The 21,562-nt window shown below is 43.0% G+C and overlaps 1 protein-coding gene and 2 long non-coding RNA genes across 7 annotated transcripts; 2 read left to right on the top strand and 1 right to left on the bottom strand.

Annotated features, from left to right (window-relative positions):
* Positions 1-66: 66 nt before the first annotated feature.
* On the top strand, positions 67-16,032 carry KLHL22 (kelch like family member 22). Of its 5 annotated transcripts, none has more exons than XM_021549865.4 (7): positions 67-116; positions 8,161-8,413; positions 9,240-9,405; positions 10,513-11,231; positions 12,332-12,524; positions 13,201-13,434; positions 14,874-16,032. In XM_021549865.4, exons 2-7 carry the CDS (start codon positions 8,187-8,189, stop codon positions 15,249-15,251), a joined length of 1,917 nt encoding a protein of 638 aa, XP_021405540.3. In that variant the 5' UTR covers positions 67-116; positions 8,161-8,186; the 3' UTR covers positions 15,252-16,032. The 5 variants fall into 5 exon arrangements, with proteins under 5 accessions (XP_021405540.3, XP_085448754.1, XP_085448755.1 ...); XM_085592628.1 differs by having other exon boundaries at positions 13,162-13,434; XM_085592629.1 differs by having other exon boundaries at positions 8,144-8,413; positions 12,332-12,472; positions 13,146-13,434.
* LOC146765992 (uncharacterized) lies at positions 10,078-21,512 on the bottom strand. The gene is made up of 2 exons (XR_014958564.1): positions 21,372-21,512; positions 10,078-11,355 (listed from the first exon to the last, which is right to left on the bottom strand). It is a non-coding gene; the product is annotated as an uncharacterized LOC146765992 (long non-coding RNA).
* On the top strand, positions 16,032-18,877 carry LOC146765993 (uncharacterized). The gene is made up of 2 exons (XR_014958565.1): positions 16,032-17,112; positions 18,379-18,877. It is a non-coding gene; the product is annotated as an uncharacterized LOC146765993 (long non-coding RNA).
* Positions 21,513-21,562: the final 50 nt, after the last annotated feature.

Raw genomic sequence — 21,562 nt, 5'->3', positions numbered from 1 at the left:
ACGGGCAGCGCCGGGGCCGCCCACGCCGCCCGCCCCGGTTCCGGCCGCCGCCGCCCCTCCCTCGGCCGGTGGGTTCCGGGTCGCACATGAAGGCGGAGGCGCCGCCGCCGCTCTCGGTAGGTGCTGCGGCGGGGGCGAGGAGCGCGGGCCCCGGCCGGACCGCCCGGCGCTCCCTTGCCGGCACCGGCGCTGCCGTTCCCCGGGGGGACCCCGGGTGGGAGCGTGTCCCGGGCCGACCCCGGGCCGACCCCGGGTCCCCCGCGGGGCTGCCGCGGGCACGGGAGGGAGCGGCCGGAGCGGGGCCGGGGCTGCTGCCGGGGCAGCGCCGGCCGGCGGCGCGCCCCGCCCGGCCCGGCAGCCCCGGCCCGGCAGCCCCGGCCCCGGCAGGCGGAGGGCGGCCCCGCGGAGCCGGGCAGGGCTCCCGGGCTGCCCGCAGCGCAGGGCCGAGCGAGGGCCGCCATAGCGGGTGCAGCGCCTGCGAAGGCAGCGCCAGCCCGGCCACAGAAAGTAAAACCGCGCCTGACCTGCCTTTGACCTCTTCCTCTGGAGCCGGGCTGCCTCTGTCTGTGGTGTGCGGTTCCAGGTCACCTTCCCCTGCAGAGAAAACTGCTCACTCTCTGTCACCCGTGAGAAATGGCTAAGTCATGGGTCAGAAACCACAGGCGCCTGCCAGAACAAAATTAATGTGGTGAATAATATGAAAATAATCCAGTTCATGAGAAACTGGAGCTGGAAAGTGGTGGAAGAGGTCCTTGCTCTCTTCCAGGGCATTTAAGTGTTGTGTTTGGCATAGAAGTAATTACTTCCTAATTTTTTTCCTCCTTGTTTTTTAGAATGCTTAAAAAGTCATTATGTGATTTTAGTAATTCAATAAATCAGGTTCAAGTCTTGGCAGCTACTTGCGTTTCTCAAAATTCTTTGAGCAGATTGGCTAATTTATAAATTACACAAAAATTACACAGCAGAAAACATTAGAGTTCTATGAATGTGGATAAGTTGCAAATCTGCTACAGATTAGGTAAAACACTCAAATTAGAAAGCTCATATTCTTTAGGTTGTAGTACTATTCACAGGAGGAAAAATATTTTTAAATATTTATTTAAATATAGATATACCTCATGGTGGTGTTGTCATATGCATTTTAAACGAGGTGTTTTATTCTGGATATGTCTTAGAAATAACTTGTAATGGGTTTTCAGGGGGGTGAGGGAAAGGAAAAACCCCCCAGGTGTTTGCTGAAAGGAATGAATGCCAGCATTTGTGAGACAGCATCATTTGCAAAAGCGGTTTCCCAGGCCACACCTTTAGGTTTCCTCCCACTCTTCAAGTATTCTACTAATGCTAGAAACTGCAAATGGCTCAGAAAGTCAATTCAGAGTGTGTTTCTGCTTATTTCTATTAGTGAAGCAAGGGAGGACTGTGTGTGCAGACCAGGCAAAAGCACATCATCATTTGAGTGCTCAAAAATAATGCTGAGATATCATGTGGGGACCTCAGTCAAATGGAGTTGTTTCGGTTGTTTCTTGTATTTGTAGAAGGTTCCTAAAATGGAGTATTTTAGAATATTTATTTTTGCACGGTTGCGAATGCATAGATTCTGAATTACTGACAAAAGCTTCTGCCTTCCCTTTTCCCTGAAGAAGCATGAAACTGCCTTAAGTCTTATCTACACATAACTGAACTCAATTGGCTTCAATGTAACAAGTGCCCATTACAAATAATCACATAGTTGGTGAATTATTCTGCTATTTGCACTCCAGTTAGAATGAACAATAGTTTTGCTTTTCATTTTACATTGTTTGTGGCATCACATTTGTTTTCCCAACTATTTTGGCAGGCACCCAGCTGCCTCCCCTTTCTGACACTTCCTGACTGAGCTGATGTGTGCCTGTTGTCCTCTGCCCTGTTGAAGTCCTGGTCCATAGCCAGGTTCTGCTTGCAGATCTGCAACCCCCAGGCTCAGCAGAGCATTTTGCTCCTGTACCTTGTCTTGTCAGGCTTGCAGCTGAAGCCAGCCTTAAATCCTCATCCTTGTTACTCCCTAGGGAGTGATGAAGGTGTGGGCAGCCTTAGGGCAGAAATTCCTCCAATGCATTAAGATTTTTAAGGGCCTAATGTGTTTGGATGCCAACCAGCACACCACACTGGTTGTTCTGTGTCAGGGAAGAGCTCTGGTGAATATGGCCTGCGAGAGGGGACCAAGAGGAACTACATCATTTTTAACAGCAAAAGCAAAGTCATGCTGGGTGAGAGCAACTCCAGATATCACAGCAGGTAGGAGACAAGGCTGGCTGCAAGGCAGCTTGGAAGGAGAAACCCTGGGGCACCTGAGGAGCAGCTGTTGAATGGGATTTCTCCAGTGGGGTCCAGCTTCATACTGGGCTGTGTTAGCAAGGGTACAGCCAGTAGGTCATGTGAATTTTTATTTCCCACTCTGTTAAGCACTCATAATAATAAAAAAAAAAATGAATACTGTGCCCAGTTTTGAGCTCTCTACTGAAAGAAAAAGCTGAGAATTCAGTGGAGGAATCATACAGGGCAGGAGCACTTACAAGAAGATACAAGCACCTGCAAGGCAAGAATACTGGATTTTGTTCAGTTCAGGACAAAAAGAATAAGGGCAGAGCCAGTTGACGTTTTTTAAGCTACCTAATGGGCACAGGACAATGTAGAGCCAAACTCTTTGTGGTACCATGCCAGGGATGAGAGGCAAGTGACGCAAATTGCAGGGGAAAACTTCACACAGCTAAAGAAGAAAACAAATCTGGTGGTTAAACAATCAGTTTTCTGACTACTGACAAGGATGGAGATTTTGCACTTGACTAGACAAGGCTCTCCACATCTTGACCTGATTTTGAAGGTTTCCCTGCTCTGAGCAGATTGGACTAGATACCCCCCAAGTTTCTTTCCAGTCTGAATTATTCCACACTTCTAAGAAAGCAAGGGACCCCCACCAAGCTCGAGCCACCTGTCCATATGGCAGTAAGCTAAACAGATTTGGATACCCGACACCAGCAAGCTCGAGTTTATTTTAGGCACAGCTGATGCACAAGAAAATATCACTATCTGCGTAAAACACCTCTTTGTAGTGATGTAACTGACAGCCACGAGCTCTTGAATACAAAAATGTCTGAGTTTCCATAGAAACTAACTTGGTTAATCCTTCCTGCATCCAGCCATTTCTCTACAGTAGAGAATCAAAGCTGTCAGCACAACTTCACAAAAAGACACCCCCAAACCCACACATGCACCTGACATTAGGAGCACCTCTCTGACCTGGGTGCTGGTCATACAAGGGGTGAACACTTGGCTAGGTGTGTATCATACACACAACACCAGCAACACTTCAGCACTGTAAATGTCCTATACCATGTTAAAGCACAGCATCCCTCACCAGAAAAGAGAGCTTGAGTTAGCTGTAATGGCAGCACAGGAGCACCATGTGTGACAATTGATCTGTGTTGGAAAATACCATTAGGACACACATTGCGTTCTTCTCTACCTTATCTTATTTTCCCATACCTTTAACTTTTCCCTTCCCCTTTGCTTGTAGTTGAGTTACTCCATTCCTAGACCTTGTGTTCTTAAAAGGATCAGGATTTTCAGTGAGCACAAGAGCAACCAGCATACCAGTTTCTCACCATTTTGCCATTGATCAAACTACAGTGCATTCCCTAAATTCCTCCTGTCCCAGTGCCAGCTTCCTCAGTCATAAGCCACATACCTTTATTATGAAAGCAAGCTGTTGATCAGAAAGAGGATTTTGTTTTAAAAAATTACCATGACTCCTTTCATGGGTAGTTAATGAGTTATTTCAGTTGAGTAATCAGAAGCCTAAGACCTCTACTTTTCTTCATGCCAGTAATCTGCAGAAGCATGTTGTAGAATTTGAATACAAGACAACCACGGAGTTATCTGCAGGTCTCTGAGACATTGTAGCTTTCACTGTGTCCACAGCTTTTTACCAGGGACCACTGGTGAGACAGTGAAGGAGAAGGAAGTACTCAAGTTCTTTTCTGCTCCCTCCATTGCAAGGCATGGCTGCCTTCTCTTGGTTCTCAGATGGAATCCAGACACAGAATGTAGAAGATTTCAGTCTACTGAAAAAGAGCAATCTTGTGTTTCTAGCTACCCCTGTGGGTTTTTCCATTTATGGGGGATTTTTCTGCCTGTTGTAATTTTTTTAACTCCTTGATTCAACATGACCAAACAGTCAGCATCTTTCTACACCTGCCTGCAGATATGCACATAAAATTACTGACGCCATAGACTTTCTTCTTTATGTACTGGAAACTCAGTTGTAATACCTTAAAATTAATCCCTACATCAACCCACATCCTCCAAAAGACAAATACAAACTAGCATAACTGCAGGCTAAAATACATTGTGCAGCCAGCAAATAAAGTGTCTAGCCCAATTTTCTCTGCAATTTCAAAGTAGTCAGAACAAGGACTTTGCTGTTTCTGCAGACAACATCCCACAGCACATGAGACAATACTTCTCTTTGCTAGTGTTAAAGAAACACAGTGAACTCAAAGAATTCCTCCTCTTTTCCACCTGCAGGGTTAGCTCTGCAGTACTCAGCCACTGAAGCCCACTGCTAAAAGCTGACCAGTACTGAGAAACTTTCTCAAGAAGAGAAGGGAAAGAAAACATATTACTCAAATTTCTAAGAACTTGTCTGTCACAGAGCTGTTTTCACAATAACAGAAATAAGAGAGCAGAGAGGCCTCAGGTACATCCTACAAGCTGACAGTAGAGAAGCTCAGGATAGAGGAACAAACCTGTTCTGTCTTTCTACCCAGAACTGTCTTGTTTACATTACATTTAGGCAGCTTTGGGTTGGTTTTTGGTTTTTTAAAATAAACATTAGGCAAAATAGATTTTTAGACAGCAACAAAGGCCAAAGCACACTGGTCAGACCACACAGTTTGAGAAGCAGGGTGCTGTGCTAACAACAATATCCCTCCTCAGCAATTTTGTAATCAGCATTTAGAACAATACCCAAAGAAATACACACAATGATCAATCAGCTCAGCAAACACACTGCATTTAATCCAGAAAATTCAAATGCCAAACCCATCCCACTTCTCTTTCAAAGAAGCCCACAACACAACCCCACTAACCCTGCCACAGCAGCTGCTCTTGTACCTTCCTGCCCACCCGACCCCAGCTGCTCCTGGTGCAGCTGTTCCAGTGCTGAGCACACTCAGCTGAGGGAATCCTGCTGGCCACATCCCCCACAGCCACCCCATGGACCTCTTGGTCCACCCTTCTTCGTCTTACACCTCTTTTCTAACAGCTCCTGAAACTACCTAGGCAGGAGTTTAGAGGCTTTTGGCTCAAGGAAAACTTAACCACATCTGTCAGTCAGACTTTAATACTACAAATGTTTACCTTTAATTGTATAGGCTAGGAGCAGTTCATTAGGATGATGTACAAGCATGAGTGACCACCCTGAGGGACAGTCCAGCTCACCAGTGACAGCTGAGGTACAGCCCAGGGGCAGGAATTGGAAACAGGAGGTCAGATCTGCCAGAATTCAGAAAATAGAGCATAGCAAAAAAATCTGTAGGTTCAGCTGTTCACCAGCCAAAAATCAGCTGTGGAGGATGGTTCAGCTGCACTCCCAGCATTTCTTCTTGACCACGCTGGGTGGTCACAGCAGAGCTGGTTTGTTCAGCTCTTCACAGTGGCTGTGGCATAATTGAAGTCTGTATCTACTCAAACTAAGTGTGAGATAAACTCCCTGCAGATCTCCAAGACAGCTCCCACTTGTCACTGAGAGCTACTCAGATACTAATGCTCATACTGGCTACAGAATCACTAAATAATTTATCATTTTAATGTATTTCTATTTTCTCTCTTTCACAATACCATTTAATCTTCCTGATTCCACTTACCACATTTGTGAGATCAAATCTCTTCTGGGGCTTTACTTGCTGAAAGCCTCATCCCCTTTCTGTTACCTTTTAAGATTATTCAGATAGAGAATATATTCTGAACAGTAACTACCTGCAGTCATATTAAATAAAATTAAGTAAATAAAGACTTGCACTATTATATGGGTCTCCCTCTCTACCCTGCATGTATCTCTCTCTGTAGCCTGCTTATCCTACAATACATTTGTTTGCTAACACTTATTACAGGGCTTCAGTGGCCTGTGAAGTTCTATCTCTTACTTATCTTGCCTTGGCCTCTCTCCCACCAATGACTGCAGTATATGATAAGATTGTATCAAAGGTCATGATGTTTCCCCTAATCCTGAAAATGTCTATGGATTCAGAAAATAGTTAATTTGTTGCTTTTGCTTCTGCTTTTTGATACAGTGATTTTACTTCCATAGGGACTTTTGATACAGCTCTCTAAGAAGAGGAAAAGATGTAACCTATTTTGGAGCTTTTAAACCACATTAACAGTTAATCTTAATCAGTCCCTCATTTGGACCACATGTTGCCCTACTTTGGTTTTGCTGCATTTATTTTCTTTTAGTGAAATGGGAAATTTCTGATCAGCATCATGTAACACTCACTGTTTCACTTGCCTTTCCTACTACATTATTTCCCTTGCCTCAATCCATCACTCTTAGTATTCCCCAGGAGCAAATGCAATGATACACTAATGTTTTGCCTGCTTTCATTTGATTTCTAGGAAAAGCATCAACCTGTCATGCAAAATAACCCATTACTCATCTCTTCAGCTGATGATGGATAGTTTTCCCTCTCTAATCGACCTGAGTGCTCCCCAGAAGGCTGTCTTGTCAGAGCTCCTTTTCTGAGCTGCTGCCTTGGTTTTGCTGCCAAAGAGCAGATAAACATTAATACACTTCCCCAGGTTTTTTTCCATTCTATTCACCACGCAACACCACCTTCCTTTTGTTTTGGGCAGTGTAGGGTAACTTCCTCAGGCAGAGCAATAAACATTTTCATATTTCTTGGTGTCATCTGGGTAGCTCCTTCCTTGCTGCCCATACCCAGAATACCTGCAGTGTTTTGAGATCTTCAGTGCTGCCTTCACTGTCTATGGCTGGCACAACAAAATGGTGGTTCAATTTCTTCACTGTTTGTTTGGATTTGCTGGGTTTGTTCTCTTTTGCTTTCCTGACTGCTGCTAAGCCCTTGTGACTATCCCTTGTGGCACTAAGCTATTTCCCAGGCTGCTGAGGAGAGGATCTTCTGAATTGTTAGCAGCCATATCAGCTCACTTACTTCCTTTTGCTAATGGGGGCTGTTTTTTTAATGTGTGCTGACAATTGGATAGAGTCTATAAGCTCTGACTGCTACAGCTTCTGACATTGCTCAAAGACAATGGACAGGGTAAATTACAGGATGGTAGAAGAGGACTCATGAGATTTTGATTGCTTAACCATAGGCATGAAACACAATCACTTGCAGATAGCTTTTTACAGGTGTTTCCCCATGTGCCATAAGGGACCTTCCCAGTGTGTTAGTGGCAGCCCTAGAAAAAGGTACAGGATAGCCTTGGACAGTGCCCATTCTGGAGGAAATACCTCCTCTCTGCAGGGAGTCACAGGGAAGTGGAAAGTAGTTGCTTGTGGAAAGTGGAAAGTAATGTTAGCTTGAAATTGTCAAAATAAACTCTGAAGCTTGCAATTTCTTATGGTATTTTGCACAATTAAGGTTGGAAATGTGCTTAGCTACAGAAAATGCAAAAAGTAAACACAGGGAGAAAGAGGAGAGAGGAGATTCTGTAGAAAAAATATTAAGAGAAAGATGGAAGGTGCAGTTTATATTGCAGAAAGGTTACCTGAGAATACCAGGCAGGCAATGTGGAATTTGGCAAAATTTTGGTCCATTTTTTGTTGCAGATGATGCAGAAATACAAAAGAAACAAAGGGGTTTCGTAATGGATTGGGAAGTGAAACTCTTGCTAAGAAAAAAAATACTCATGTGACACATACCCTGATACTGGTCTGAAAACCCAGATACTTGGTTTTGGAAAAACTTATTCTACAACTTTGGTGTGCTGATGTCCATCTGTGTGTTTTCAGTGTAATTTAATAATTTGTTCAGGACAGGACTGTCTCTCCATTGACTGAAGAGTTGCTTTATTTTCCATGACAGGCAAGGGTCCATTTGTAAAGCAAAATGCACAAACCTTTGCTGATTCTGTTGTCTCACAGATTTCATTCTGCTGCAGCTGGTGGCTGAGCACTTCTGCCTGGGATGGCGGAGGATCAGGAGCTGACTCAGGCACACAAAGCTGCACTGGAGCCCTCGGTGCAGCAGCGCAGCAGCAACACTTACCGCAGCGCGGAGCACTCGCAGGCCCTGCTCAGCGGGCTGGTGTCTCTCCGGGACAGCAGCATCCTCTTTGATGTGGTGCTGGTGGTGGAAGACAAACCCATCGAGGCTCATCGCATCCTTCTGGCCGCCTCCTGTGACTACTTCAGGTACGCTGCAGCAACAGGCACGTGGCTGCCTGTTAGAGCTGTGACATCCACATCTTCTGTCTCTGAATCTAAAATCAGACCCATAAGATGGAGCTGAGGCTGTTTCAAAATACTAACCATGGCTTAGTCATCTCTCTGTTATTTCTCTGCGAAATAAAGCTCTTGTTCCTGCACACTGAGCTTACCTCCACTAAATTCACTTGGTACTTGGAGGTCTATAAAGAGGAAAGACTATCTGAACTGGTGTCTTCTGCTTAAGTGCACTTTTAACATATCCTTAGCATTGTAAGACTTTGCCCACGGTGGTGATATTTCATAATACACAAAAACTCATTCGAGGTGGGTCACTGTTGTGTGCCTATAGGGTGACTCACTGGCCATTAAACCAGGAAGTCTCCAATCAATTTGATTAGCAGTTCCTTTGTTTTTATAGAGCAAACACCCAAGTCAATCCAGACAAACTTGTAACTGAAGGAAGGACTACTCTACCTTGTCCCAAGTTGCTCTGTGTTTCCTCTTCCCCACACCCAGAGTTTCTGCCTTTGACCATAGACTACCCATATACTGGGTCTGTATTTAAGTCCTTCACCTAGGAACTGTGCCTTCTAGGTTGCCCCTGCTGTTTTCCTGCACAATGAAGTGTTACTTCCTTAGGTCCTAAAGGCTTGTACTCTTAACTTAGAGAAGAGGTAATCACATAGAAGTGTCTAGCTAGGTTTTTGTATTTCCAAATATTTTTTATGTTCCCAGGACAACATAATATGAGCAAAGTGAAAATAGCTTCAATGCAAATCTGCCATAGTGTGTACCATTGTCTGTTTTGCAGAGGAATGTTTGCAGGAGGATTGAGGGAGATGGAACAAGAAGAAGTTCATATTCATGGCATCTCCTACAATGCAATGTGTAAAATCTTGAACTTCATTTACACTTCTGAGCTGGAACTCAGTGTGAACAGTGTACAGGAAACCTTAGCTGCAGCCTGTCAGCTTCAGGTGAGGTACTGGGAAATGTGACAAAAAAGAAACAAGAAACAAAAGCAATGATGAAAGAAACAGAAAACATGGATATCTGGTTAGAGGGAGGGCTAAGAGGTGAGCAGGAGCATGGGCATGATAAGAAGGATTTCTGGGATGCTGTGGAAGGGTAGGAACAATTAATGGCTCCTTGCACATCTCATTTGTGCCAATGGTTTCATTAGTTAAAACATTACCCATTTAATCTAGAGGAGAATTTTATATAGCATTCCCTTTCCGTGATCTGTTTGTGAAAGCTTCCCTGAAACAAAATATCCCTGGCTTATGGTAAAGAATAGGGTTTGCTGTTCAGAAATTGTGCTGCTCAAGGTGGGTCCACAGGCATGTGACCTCTCCTGACCCCATCACTACAGGAAATCCTGCCACTATGGTTTGCACTAAGTGCAGGGTTCATGTGCTTTTAAGACAAGAATTTTTTTCTTTAATTTCCCCTGCAGCTAACTGCTGCACAAGACTTTGGTTCTGAATCTTAAACTTTGTGAGTGCTTGCTTTGGTTGGTTTTTACACACTTTGTTAGCAGAGGGGCTCCTGGACAGCAGTTAGTTCTTTGTTCCTCCTGCCAGATACAGCTTCAAATTGTGTTCAGAAGACAATACTAAATATTCATTTTCCTTTCCAATGGCATCCTATGCTCTTGAGTGATATATTTATTACAGATACAATCTTGGATATAGTATGTCTATAGTGCTCTGAAAAAAACAAGCACAGAGTGACTGTAATCACCATGTCCTCTGTGTCTGTTCTCCTGGCTGCTCCCAGGCAGGCTGCAGAGCCTGCAGTGCCCAGTGTCCCACATGGCTTGGAAGGCACATTGCTGCTGCACCTGAAGCCAAGCTTAGTCTTGCAGTAGAGCATGGCTAGAAGAGCTGTGTTATATTCATCCACATGCCCATGCTGAGTTCTCTTTCTCTGGGGAAAGGTGAAGAGGGCACAAGTGGTGGTCAGACTGTGAGGAGAGCAGCCATTTCGTGGACAATTTCCTCATAGTCATCCCAGGCTTCAGTCCCCTGTCTCTCAAGTGTGGGGCAGGTGGTGTCTGAAATGAAAACATCTCTCTCTTGCAGATTCCAGAAGTCATTAAGTTCTGTTGTGATTTCCTCATGTCCTGGGTAGATGAAGAGAACATCCTTGATGTGTACAGACTAGCTGACCACTATGACTTAAAGCATTTGAGTGAGCAGCTGGACTCCTACATTTTGAAGAACTTCACAGCTTTCTCAAGGACACAAGTGTACCGACAGCTACCCCTGCAGAAGGTCTACTCCCTTCTCAGCAGCAACCGTTTGGAGGTTAACTATGAGTTTGAAGTTTATGATGGAGCACTTTTTTATCATTATTCTCCAGAGGAGCTGGAGACAGATCACATCTCCCTGATGGAGCCCCTTAAGCTACTTGAGACAGTTCGTTTTCCTCTGATGGAACCCCAGATCCTGCAAAGGCTTCATGACAAATTAAGTCCATGTCCTTTAAAAGATACAGTTGCAGATGCATTAATGTACCACAAGAATGAATGTCTTCAGCCAATGCTTCAGAGCTCCCAGACACAGCTGAGATCAGAATTTCGATGTGTAGTGGGATTTGGAGGGATGCATTCTACTCCATCCATTGTTCTCAGTGATCAAGCCAAGTATCTGAACCCCTTGTTGGGGGAGTGGAGGCACTTTACAGCTGCACTAGCTCCCAGAATGTCCAACCAAGGGATTGCTGTTCTCAATAATTTTGTGTATTTAATTGGTGGAGACAACAATGTAAGTGGTTTTCGAGCAGAGTCAAGGTGTTGGAGGTAAGATAAGGATAATCCTGCTATTAATTTTATTGCCACTCTGTTGCCCATTTCTGAGTCTGTAAGCCAGTAGACAGTCAGTACACTTGCCAGCCAAAAGATTAGGAACTGAGCAGGAGCCTCACTGAAAGAAAACACAAGAAATGAGCTTCATTGTAACAGGAAGCTCCCAGCAGAGCTATGAGACAAAGCTAAGCCTGACAGTGTAGAAACAGCTACTCATTCAAGAGTATTACTCTTCTTTCTGCCTTGTTGGAGGAGGGAAGTATTAAAGGTGTGGGAAGCATTAATGAACCTGAACTCTTGGCTGTCTAGATGTTCTCTAACTGGCATTTTCTGGAAGTCTTCTATATGTAGTTTTTGTCCCAATACAAAATGATTTTAAATAAAATGCTATTACCTACAGATTTTCAAAAATCCGTGTGCACAATAGCAGCATTCCAGAGTCCTTTTATATTTCTGTGTGACAGGAGGAAGGATCAGGTTTAGATCTTCATGCCCATTACATTACAAAAACAGATATATACCCTTCTGTCTTTAAATTGTGCTCATTTTTACAAGTCTTAGCTGAGTTTTTGTTATTTTATGGCATGCATAATTTCAATTCTCAACCAGTTTTCTCTGTAAGTAAAATTTCCAGATGAGAGAGATAGTTTGATGTGAAAGTGAATAATGAGATTCACTTTGATCAGCAAATATTTGGGGAAAGAAATCAAAGAACCCGCCGTATATTTATGCCCTTCTTATATTCTTGAAGATCCCGATTCAGTCTTTGTGTTATTTTTAGACTGTGTTACCTTGTAGAATTGCTTTTTGCAAACAGAGATTGTGATGTGTCACCCAACAGCAGTGTACAAGATAATGGAAAACCTAGGCTTTGATAGCATGATCATGTCAGCTAAAGTACATCTCCTATAAATAGAATAAAACAACCTTGCTAATAATAAAATGCTGAGAAGGCCAAATTTCACATCACTTAGAGATGAGCTCAATTTCAGCTGAAGACAGTGCAGTAACCCACATCCATGGAGCTGTCTGCTATTCCAGCAGTCATTCCGCAGCTGCAGGAATAACTTCCTTTGATCCCATTCTTTTACAAGGTATGACCCACGACACAACAGATGGTTCCAGATCCAGTCCCTGCAGCAAGAGCACGCTGACCTCAGTGTTTGTGTCGTGGACAACTATATTTATGCCGTCGCAGGCCGAGATTACCATGAAGACCTGAGGGAAGTGGAGAGGTATGACCCTAAAACCAACACTTGGGAATATGTGACACCTCTGAAGAAGGAGGTAAGGAGTGCATTAGCCACACACTCTACCACAGTTCCCCAATTCCTGATTTAATCTTGCTAGATGTTTTTCTCAGGTGTAACTTTTAACTTGCTGATATTCAGATGGGAAGCAGTAAATGCTGTATATGCAAATAAATGGATGACAAGAAAATGAAATGATAGCATATGTAAATCACATTTCCCAGTTAAATGCTTATTTTTCCTGTTTCTTGTTGATTTTATCTGCACCTTTTTTGTGTTAATCCTTAAAACTATTAATAAAGCAAATAATAAATGTGTGTCAGTGCTGAAAATACAAAAAGCCTGAATTGAGTTCTACTAAATAGAGTAACTTGCATTCCTGATAACAGTGCTTGTATAAGAAAAATCACTAATAAAAAGGCTTCCAAGTAGACTAGGGAGTAAAGTTATAGTATGAATGATCTAATCAAGGAACAATAAAGACAGAGAATGCTGCAGTTCTGAAAGTTTTAGAAATTCTAGTGTGTTTTATTCAGAAATTTGCAATTATATCTTAGAAATAACTGTCCATAAGAAAATCCTTTCTGCTTTTGATCTCTGCATAACTCATGAACAATGTCACTCCCTTCATGTCCATTCCCTGCTTCAAAACCGGGAGATGTACACAAACCCAGAGCTCAGCCTCTTGCTTTGCCATTGCCGTGGCGGTGCAGGTGTACGCCCACGCGGGAGCGGCGCTGGATGGGAAGATGTACATCACGTGTGGGAGGAGAGGAGAGGACTACCTGAAGGAGCTGCAGTGCTATGACCCAAGGACTGACCGCTGGGATGTCCTGGCAGACGGGCCAGTGAGACGGGCGTGGCACGGGATGGCTGCGCTGCTGGGAAAGCTCTACGTCATCGGGGGGAGCAACAATGACTCTGGCTACAGGAGGGACGTTCACCAGGTGAGACCACGTCACACCCGTGTCTCTTCTTGGCTGCTCGTGGATGCTGGCACTTAGATGTAATATTGTTCTTCTACTAAGTATGCAAATCAAACTGCTCTGCAGTGGCTGCTGGGTGAGCTCTGCCCCACTCACCTGCAGAACTGGCAATGATTTATTTACTGTTGTCTGTCTTAGTCTCACCCACAAAGCATTAAAGCTCTAGCACTTGGAATTCTTTTCAATTTTAAAACATCTCTGATGGATAACTTCATTGGCATGCACATGCCTAGTAAGCAGCACATCAGTTAAAAGCTAGGGACTTCTTACAATAAGAGGGAAGCTGGACTGGACAAACACAGGTCGAGCCAATATGGTTAATGCTATGTTCTCCATTTATTGTCTGCAAGATGGTAGTTTATATATGCTTCAATATAGTTTACAAATTGTGAGCACACTATCATTGGTCAGCAAACATTGTTTGTCCCTGTCTCAAGGTGGCCAGAGTTCCACACTGCAGCTCTCCACCAATTCACACCCAGAAAATCTGTTAACACCATGGTTACCTTAAAGTAATTTCTAACTGGCAACAACTATTTTCTTACTACGTCAAAGGCTTCAAAGGCCCCACCAAGGCCGATTATCTGAGGCCTAGACTGGGGGTAGCTCAACCCTTACTCCAAATACAAATCATGTCCTCTCTCTCTGACATCCTACAACATCAGTTAAATTTACTGTCTTTACATGCATTTTTTTCTAAGTGGAGAAGTTTTGAATTACCAATGTATAATTGCAAGGCAGAGCTGTTAAGGATATGTTGGATGGCAGTTGTATAATGCAATTAAAATGTACAGTATCTGATGATAAGGGACATCTGGAGAGAATTCTTTTGAACCTTATTCCAGCTTCTAGAATTGCTAGAGACTTGAAAAGAAATACCAAAAGTAACTGCTTTTATAGAGCCAGTGGATGGCATAATTAAATCTAGCTGAAGAGTGTGTCTGAATGATAAGAAGGTGCCTACAAATGAAAGCAGTTAGCCAAGTAAGGACCCAATGAAATCTGAAGCTCTTCAACATATGGTGCAGACGCAGTTTAGGAGATTTGTCATATTTGTATGTTCCAGCATTTCTTCTCTAATACAAACAGGTGAATTACGTCTGGGCTTATATTAGCATGTGTCCCCATCTCTTTCACTTTTGTATACATTTTTGGAATGACATACAGCTGTTATTCCAGGAGCAGGGTCAGAACTTGTGATTTCAAAGCTATGTAGTACCTATGCACAATTTTCTGCTGAGCACTGTACTTGTATTAGTTATTCATATGCTGTCTCTATTATCAACACACTGTCAAAAGACTGATGATATTCCTCCCTAAATAGTTTACCTTATGGCCAGGCTCTGTCACTAGGATACAAATCCAGCTTTGCCTTCTCTCTTTTCTTTTTTGTTCTACAGGTTGCCTGCTATAAGCCAAGCACAGATCAGTGGACAAATGTATGTCCACTTCCTGCAGGGCACGGAGAGCCAGGCATCGCGGTCTTAGACAACAGGATTTATGTCTTGGGAGGCAGATCCCACAACAGGGGGATCCGCATGGACTACGTCCACATTTATGATGCAGAGAGAAACTGTTGGGAGGAAGGACCCCAGCTGGAGGATGACATTTCTGGGATGGCTGCCTGTGTCCTCACGTTGCCCAGGGCTATTTTAATGGAAACAGAGAAGTGGCTCTCAGAATGGCACGCAGACCGAATGAAGCATCATCTTGACTTTCCATCAGAAGTTATAAGCGTATCAGACTGGGAGGAATTTGACAACTCAAGTGAAGATTAGAAAACTTTAATTTTTTTTTTATTTTTTTTTTTCTTGCCGGTGGATGAAGATATTAAGGCTTGGGGAAAGTACTTGAGAGATTTTATATGTCTTTCTTATATCATAAAAGTATTTAAAGGTTTTAAAAGTAAGTGTTCCGCACAAAATACCATTCACAGTCAATATCTACCCATCTGCAAGTGTCCTGCACAAAATGCACTTACAGTCAGTACCTGCCCACCTGCCAGAAAGCAGTGTTTTTAAAGTAACCACACAACTGCCATTTCCCCCAGTTGTATAGAGGTTCTTGTACTTTGAAGGAGGCTTTTCTCAGCCTTCAGCATGGACAGAAAAAAAAAAGCACAGAAGGCTCAGCTTGACTAGCTTCTTTCTTTCCAGCTTTTAGCTTAAAATAGCTTCTTATTTTTTTTTCCTTTTCTTTTGGGTAATAAAACTTCCTAGCCAGCTTAATACAGGAAGGTAACACCTAGTGCTGCCCTCCTGTGCCAGGTGTCAGACAGCTTGATTAGTTTTTCAGCAGGAGTGAACATACAGAAACAGGAACAGTAAGGAAAGTCTGAACCTACATCTCATCTGGGCATGCAGCCATCCTTGTAACTGGCTGAGAGTCTGTGAACTGACACCCACTCCTGAACTTCTATACTGCAAGTTCTGTCAACACAGTGGAAAGAAGATTTCTAGAAAAATCTCTCTGTACAGAATGTGGTAATCTCATCATTCCACTGTCAGACACATTTGTTCTCAACCATAAATTAATAAATTCTTGTCAGAACTTTTTAAACTGCTGTCTCTGTTTTATTAACAGTGATGTGGCGGCTGAAAGTGTCATTATATCCTACAGCAGGATTGGCAAAGTTACTCTGATTTTTTTTCCATTCTTTTATTATATGTTTTAGAAGAGAATAAAGAAAACAGAGATTGGTTTGCCACAGCAAAATAAAAAAATAATGAGATAACAAGAAGTATGGAAGATTACACTGGTCCAAGACTGCAGTAGCTGAACTAATGCCAGGAACTACAGCTGAGAAAGATAAGGCACAGTAAATCCTTCCTTCATGGGACCTTAAAATAATTGATTTCTGACTCCCATCTTGCTTAACATTAGCTTAGAATCTGATACAAATTCTGAACCAGTGTGATACTGAATACTGTGAGATCCTTCCTCTTGGAGGAGTGGAGTATTCAGTGCACCAGAAAATCCTGAAAAACTCCCAAAAGCTTTTAAATCTTAGAGCAATACTGGGGTTGCAGAAAGGCAAAACCAGTGACAATCAGAATGACATGGGACTAGACAAGTGTCATCACATTGTGACACACACTGCACATGGATGTGCTACTTCAGAGAAATGCATTAAGTTCCTGGATATTCCCCTTGCTTGGGGATATTCTATTTATGGAAGCAAAGATTATTTCAAAACAGACCTAAATTACTCTGCTTTAGTAGACCGGGGTTCTGGAAAAAGATTAAAGGGTATTTGAATTACTTGCATTAAACTTACTTCTTTAAATGAGTTCAATAGCTTTTTCTTGTTAAGAGAGGCATTTGTTGGACTCTATTCAGCACTGTCAATTTTCACCTCCATCTCTGAACCTTTGCCAATGGCAAATAAAACAAAAGTCCTGGTAACTGCAGGAAACCCTGATTACAAGCTTTTTTAGAGAATACTTTTTTGATAGTGAACGCTGGACTGCACACAGGGTCTGGAAATGCAGGCTTTATTACACTGCAATATTAGAGACTGATAAATATTCCTTTTTTGCCTACAGAGTTACTTGTCATATGTAGGAATTAAATGTAGCCTTCAGATATAAGGACATACCTCTCTGATGTGGGAGTCACTAGAACCACTCCTTCCAGACTGTAAGTGGCAATTTGTTTCCTCTGCAAACAAATTATTATTTCTAACTGACATCTAACTCAGTGCAGTGCATTTTCCATCTCTAGATAGACCAGTGATGCCCTGTATCATACAAAGATACAGGGTTATTCTTGTTATTTAGATGAAACCTTACTTAGCCTCTTTAACAATGAAAAAAGAATTAATCATTCTTTGTCTAGCTCCTTTTCCTATGTGTACCGCTAGAGGGTATTACTCACTGTTACAAATAACCAACCTGAGAGGCTAATTCTTAGATTACATACGAGAATAGAAGACATTCATGAGTAATTAATGAGCCAAAGAAACATCTTGAGCAAACTTTGGGGAGAGTGAGTGTTCCAGCTTCTACCCTGTCACTCCTTCTGTGTGTGAATACTGATTCTAGAGAGCTCATCCACATTCCATTTATCAGCATATGCTATTTTGTGATTGCATTATTCACTAAATGTTGCAGTTGGATGCTCTGAAAAGCTAATGAATATAAGGCTTAGAATGTAGTTACAAGGAAATTACTTAAAGCAGATGATCATCTACCTTAGCATTACATTATTTTTCTCTTGTTTTTACTTATTTGAGTGATTTATATATAATATATATATTATATATATATATATTTATATATAATATAAATATATTTGGTATAATAACCCTAAGTTACTTGAACTAATCCTAAGGGCAGGTAATACTTGGTAAAAAAACAACTTTTTGCTTTCATCCCCAAAATTTATTTACATCTGACGACAATGTGACTGTTGAAAGTTACAGTATGCACTATCTTACTTGCATGTATTTCATTTAGGTAAAAAACCATGGAGTTTAGCTCAAACCATCCTAATCATTTTTTAGCAGTAGCTCACTTTAGGCCAGCATGTCCTTTTTTCAAACTAGCACACAGGCTAAATAATAATAAAATTGCTTTGCTTTAAAAATGTAAATTTTCTTATACTCAGCAGACATAAATTACTTCTTGTTTACTACCATTACCTATATAAACAAATTGCAGGAAAGATTACAGGTTGATACACAGGGCTGTAATTATTATTGATTGGTTTTCCTATCAAGAATGATGCTTCAGGAACTGAACTTTCACAAGCCCACTTAAGCTTTGTTACCTCAAAAGAAACATGTACTCATAGGGATTTCAAGCTGATTCTAGGTTGTTTTTTTTTTATATATAACTTCTCTGGTGTCCTAAATATGTCAGTCTTGTATCTGACAGTAAAAGGCTTTTTTTTTTTTTTTTACAGTAAGCTCCCTGAGCCAGTATAAAACAAGACATTGTGGACAGATGGACAATGAACTAAGAAAGCTGTAAGTTATTTCTGGTCTGTGAGAGAACAATCAAACAGCTCTTCCAGAAGTGAGTGATCAAAATACCAACACTCAAACTGCTGATACATTAGGAAGTCCAGAAGAATAGTAATTAGCTTTCTTGATGATCTATTTTCCTATTTCCTGCCAGCACAGAGGTAAAGCTGTACAGGCATATTTGCCAGATTTGTAATTAGTGGACTTGTATCCTGAAGTATTTCAGGCTTACATTTTCCATATTTGCAGAAATGATTGTGATTGCTTCAGTTTTGTTTCATAACTGCTTTCACTACTGTATTTCTTCTCCAGCTGTCTATTTCCAAATCCAACATATCCTTTCCCATTTTCCTCATAGTTCAAATTAGGGTCATTAATTTTGTATTGGAAGCATACCCAGTACTTGATTTGAAATAAAATAAGGATTCTTATTCTGTAGCCTTGGCAGAAATGTACTTCTCCTTACTTAGGGATGAGCCACATGTACAATTTATTTGGAACTCAGCCCAATTGATGGGATCTGGTGAAAGGAAGAAGCTTCTGGTGAAAAGGAAGAAGGAACAGCTGGCACAGGGAAAGAGGTACAGGGCCTTCTCAAGGGAATATTCTGCCAGCTGAGGTTTTGTTTCATGGGCAGCTGATGCACTTTTGAGCTCCCCCTGCATTACAACTGGCCATGCTCAGCTGCCAACAGGTAAAGTCAAAGAGCATAAAGGTATTTATATGTACTAAAAAGGCAAAGTGGTACCAGACATTCATCCATTCTTCCTAAACCAAATGCATTTGTAGGGATGTAATACACCTGAGATGATTGTCTGTAGTCTAGGAAGTTGAAGCACAGTCTTATCAGAAAGCATTAATGATGAACAAGTTAACTTTTGCTCATATGGAAGATACGATATGAGATATCCCTCATATGTGGGATCTTTTTCCTAAAATACCTGGTTTAGTTTAACCCCGGTTAATAAAACAGAGGGAATTACTTGAAGGATGCACACAACCTGCACATATACAAGTTCAGAATATCTAATTTCAAAGTTCATTCAAACTGAAAACCTCTCCATGCCTTAGAATCCTCTCTGGATGGGAAGGTGGAAGCGTTGGTTCTTCAGCAGCAGTCCAGCCCCATGCAGTACTGCACAAAAACTGGTTTAGAATACTACTTATTTCTGACCTGTTCAAACTATATTGAGATTCTAGTATTATCTGTACAAAATGGAGGCAAAATCACTATACATATTTGATTTTTATTTTAACAAAAAATGTAATTCAACAAAATGAAGCCGCAGGAATTTTTATTTCCTTTTTATATACTATGAGTTACTAAATGTGCTGCTAACTTACAGCTTTTATAATTATTTTTAAATGTTATTTAGTATATTATTGCAAGTTCAAGTGCTATCTTTTAATCTGTATTTTGGCCATGGTCAAACAGAAAACAAGCCAGATCTGTTCAATGACACAAGAAAACATCATAACCTTCATATTCTATTATAGCCTGTCTACAAGTGTTTAAAACTGGCTGTTACTAGCAGACACAAGCACTTAAACCAGAAGGAATGGATCAGAGGTATAGCTACTAAGTAACATTTCCTAGTAATGGACAACATTTTTTTGCATAGATGTGAATTTTCAGATGTAATTATTCATCTCTAGGTCACTGTTTTGCTGTACATGACTAACAGCTGTTGTTTTCCACCCAGGAGATGGCTGTATGTCAGCAGCTGGTAAGACGATACCTGCTCATGGATTCAGGGGCTGCTTTAAGATCCTTTCATCTCAATGATGAGACTTCTCCTGGATGGCTTTGTCTAAATCATGACACTGGAGAAGTCTTCCATTTTAGATGATTTGAACTCTGCTAAATGTCTGCAGAGACACAGCCCATATGTTCCAATCCAGACACCTCGGTTGGCACTGGAGGATGAGGAACAAAGGAAAAATATGACTATGTAATGACTGAACTTTTGGAAAAGGCAGAGCATGAAAGAAAGACAGCAAAGCTGGAATAACACTGCACAACAGTCCAGCTAAGCGCTTCAAGACAGACATCTTAAATCTATTTCTCATTTGAACTGGCTTTTTTTTCTTTTTTTTCAAGTGCTGCTTCATTTCACATTGCCAGCCCTGAAGCAAAATGAATTAAAAAAGCACAAATTAAACGAAGTCACAAGGCTGAGCTAAAATCACACCGTTCTCGGAGGTTTCTAGCACCTCCGGGGAGGCAGCGCAGTTTTTCTGCCGCGCCCCCGCGCAGTGCGGCCGGACGGGCCGAATGGCGCTGCCGGCCCCCGGGGCGTGAGTCAGAGCCCGGTGCCGGTCTGGGCTCCCGGCGCCAACCTCCTCTCAAATTCAAACAGCTCATCCGCACCATGTGCCAAGCGCTGCCCCCGAGCCCTGCCGAGGCCTTTCCGGGCCTTCCTTCCTCCTCAGCGGCTGCCACACCATCTTCCCTCCCGCCCGGGCCAGGCCGGGCTTTGACCCCGTTATCTGCGAACAAAGCTACGAAGAGGCAGGAAACGGCCCCTTGGAGCACGTAGGAAATTATCTCGAGATCAGAGATGATTATCACGGCGGGCCGTTTTGTTCCTTAAAAGAGAATTAATTAACTAGTAAAAACCAGCAAAACCTCAGGAGAGGTGGTGTCTGTCTGCAAACCGCCTGGGGTCAGGGTGCTGGCACCCCTCGGGTCCGGGAGCAGCGAGAGCAGCCCGAGGCAGTCCCGGGGCAGCGGGGAGCAAAGCCCGGGGCTGGGCGGCACCGAGCAGGGAGAACGTGCCGAGAGGGATGGGGGGAAGATGGAGGGGCCCCCTCAGATACCTGAAGGCCAAGGGCTGGGGAGTTTCTGGGGGGTGTCCCGCGTCAAAGCGCGCCTGCAGCACTGAGGGAGCCCTGCCCTGTGAGGGGATGCGGTCACCCCCGCCTCACTCACCGCACCGAGCGGGGGTGCACCGGGGACGGCTTGAGTGACTCTCGCGGAGGAACGGGGAAGGGGCGGCCCTGCCGCTCCCCGGGGCGCCGGGACGGGGCTCCGGGGCTCGAACCCCCCGCCCGGCCCCTGAGGCGGGCGCGGCCCCGCGCCGCCGCCGCCACGGCGCGTGCGCGGGGCGGTGTCTCGCGGCG

The sequence above is a fragment of the Lonchura striata genome, chromosome 15 (assembly GCF_050655825.1).
Source record: "Lonchura striata isolate lonStrDom1 chromosome 15, ASM5065582v1, whole genome shotgun sequence".
In the NCBI taxonomy this organism is placed as follows: Eukaryota; Metazoa; Chordata; class Aves; order Passeriformes; family Estrildidae; genus Lonchura; species Lonchura striata.
Note: the sequence above shows the minus strand (reverse complement) of the source record. Positions and strands in the feature narration are given on the sequence as shown.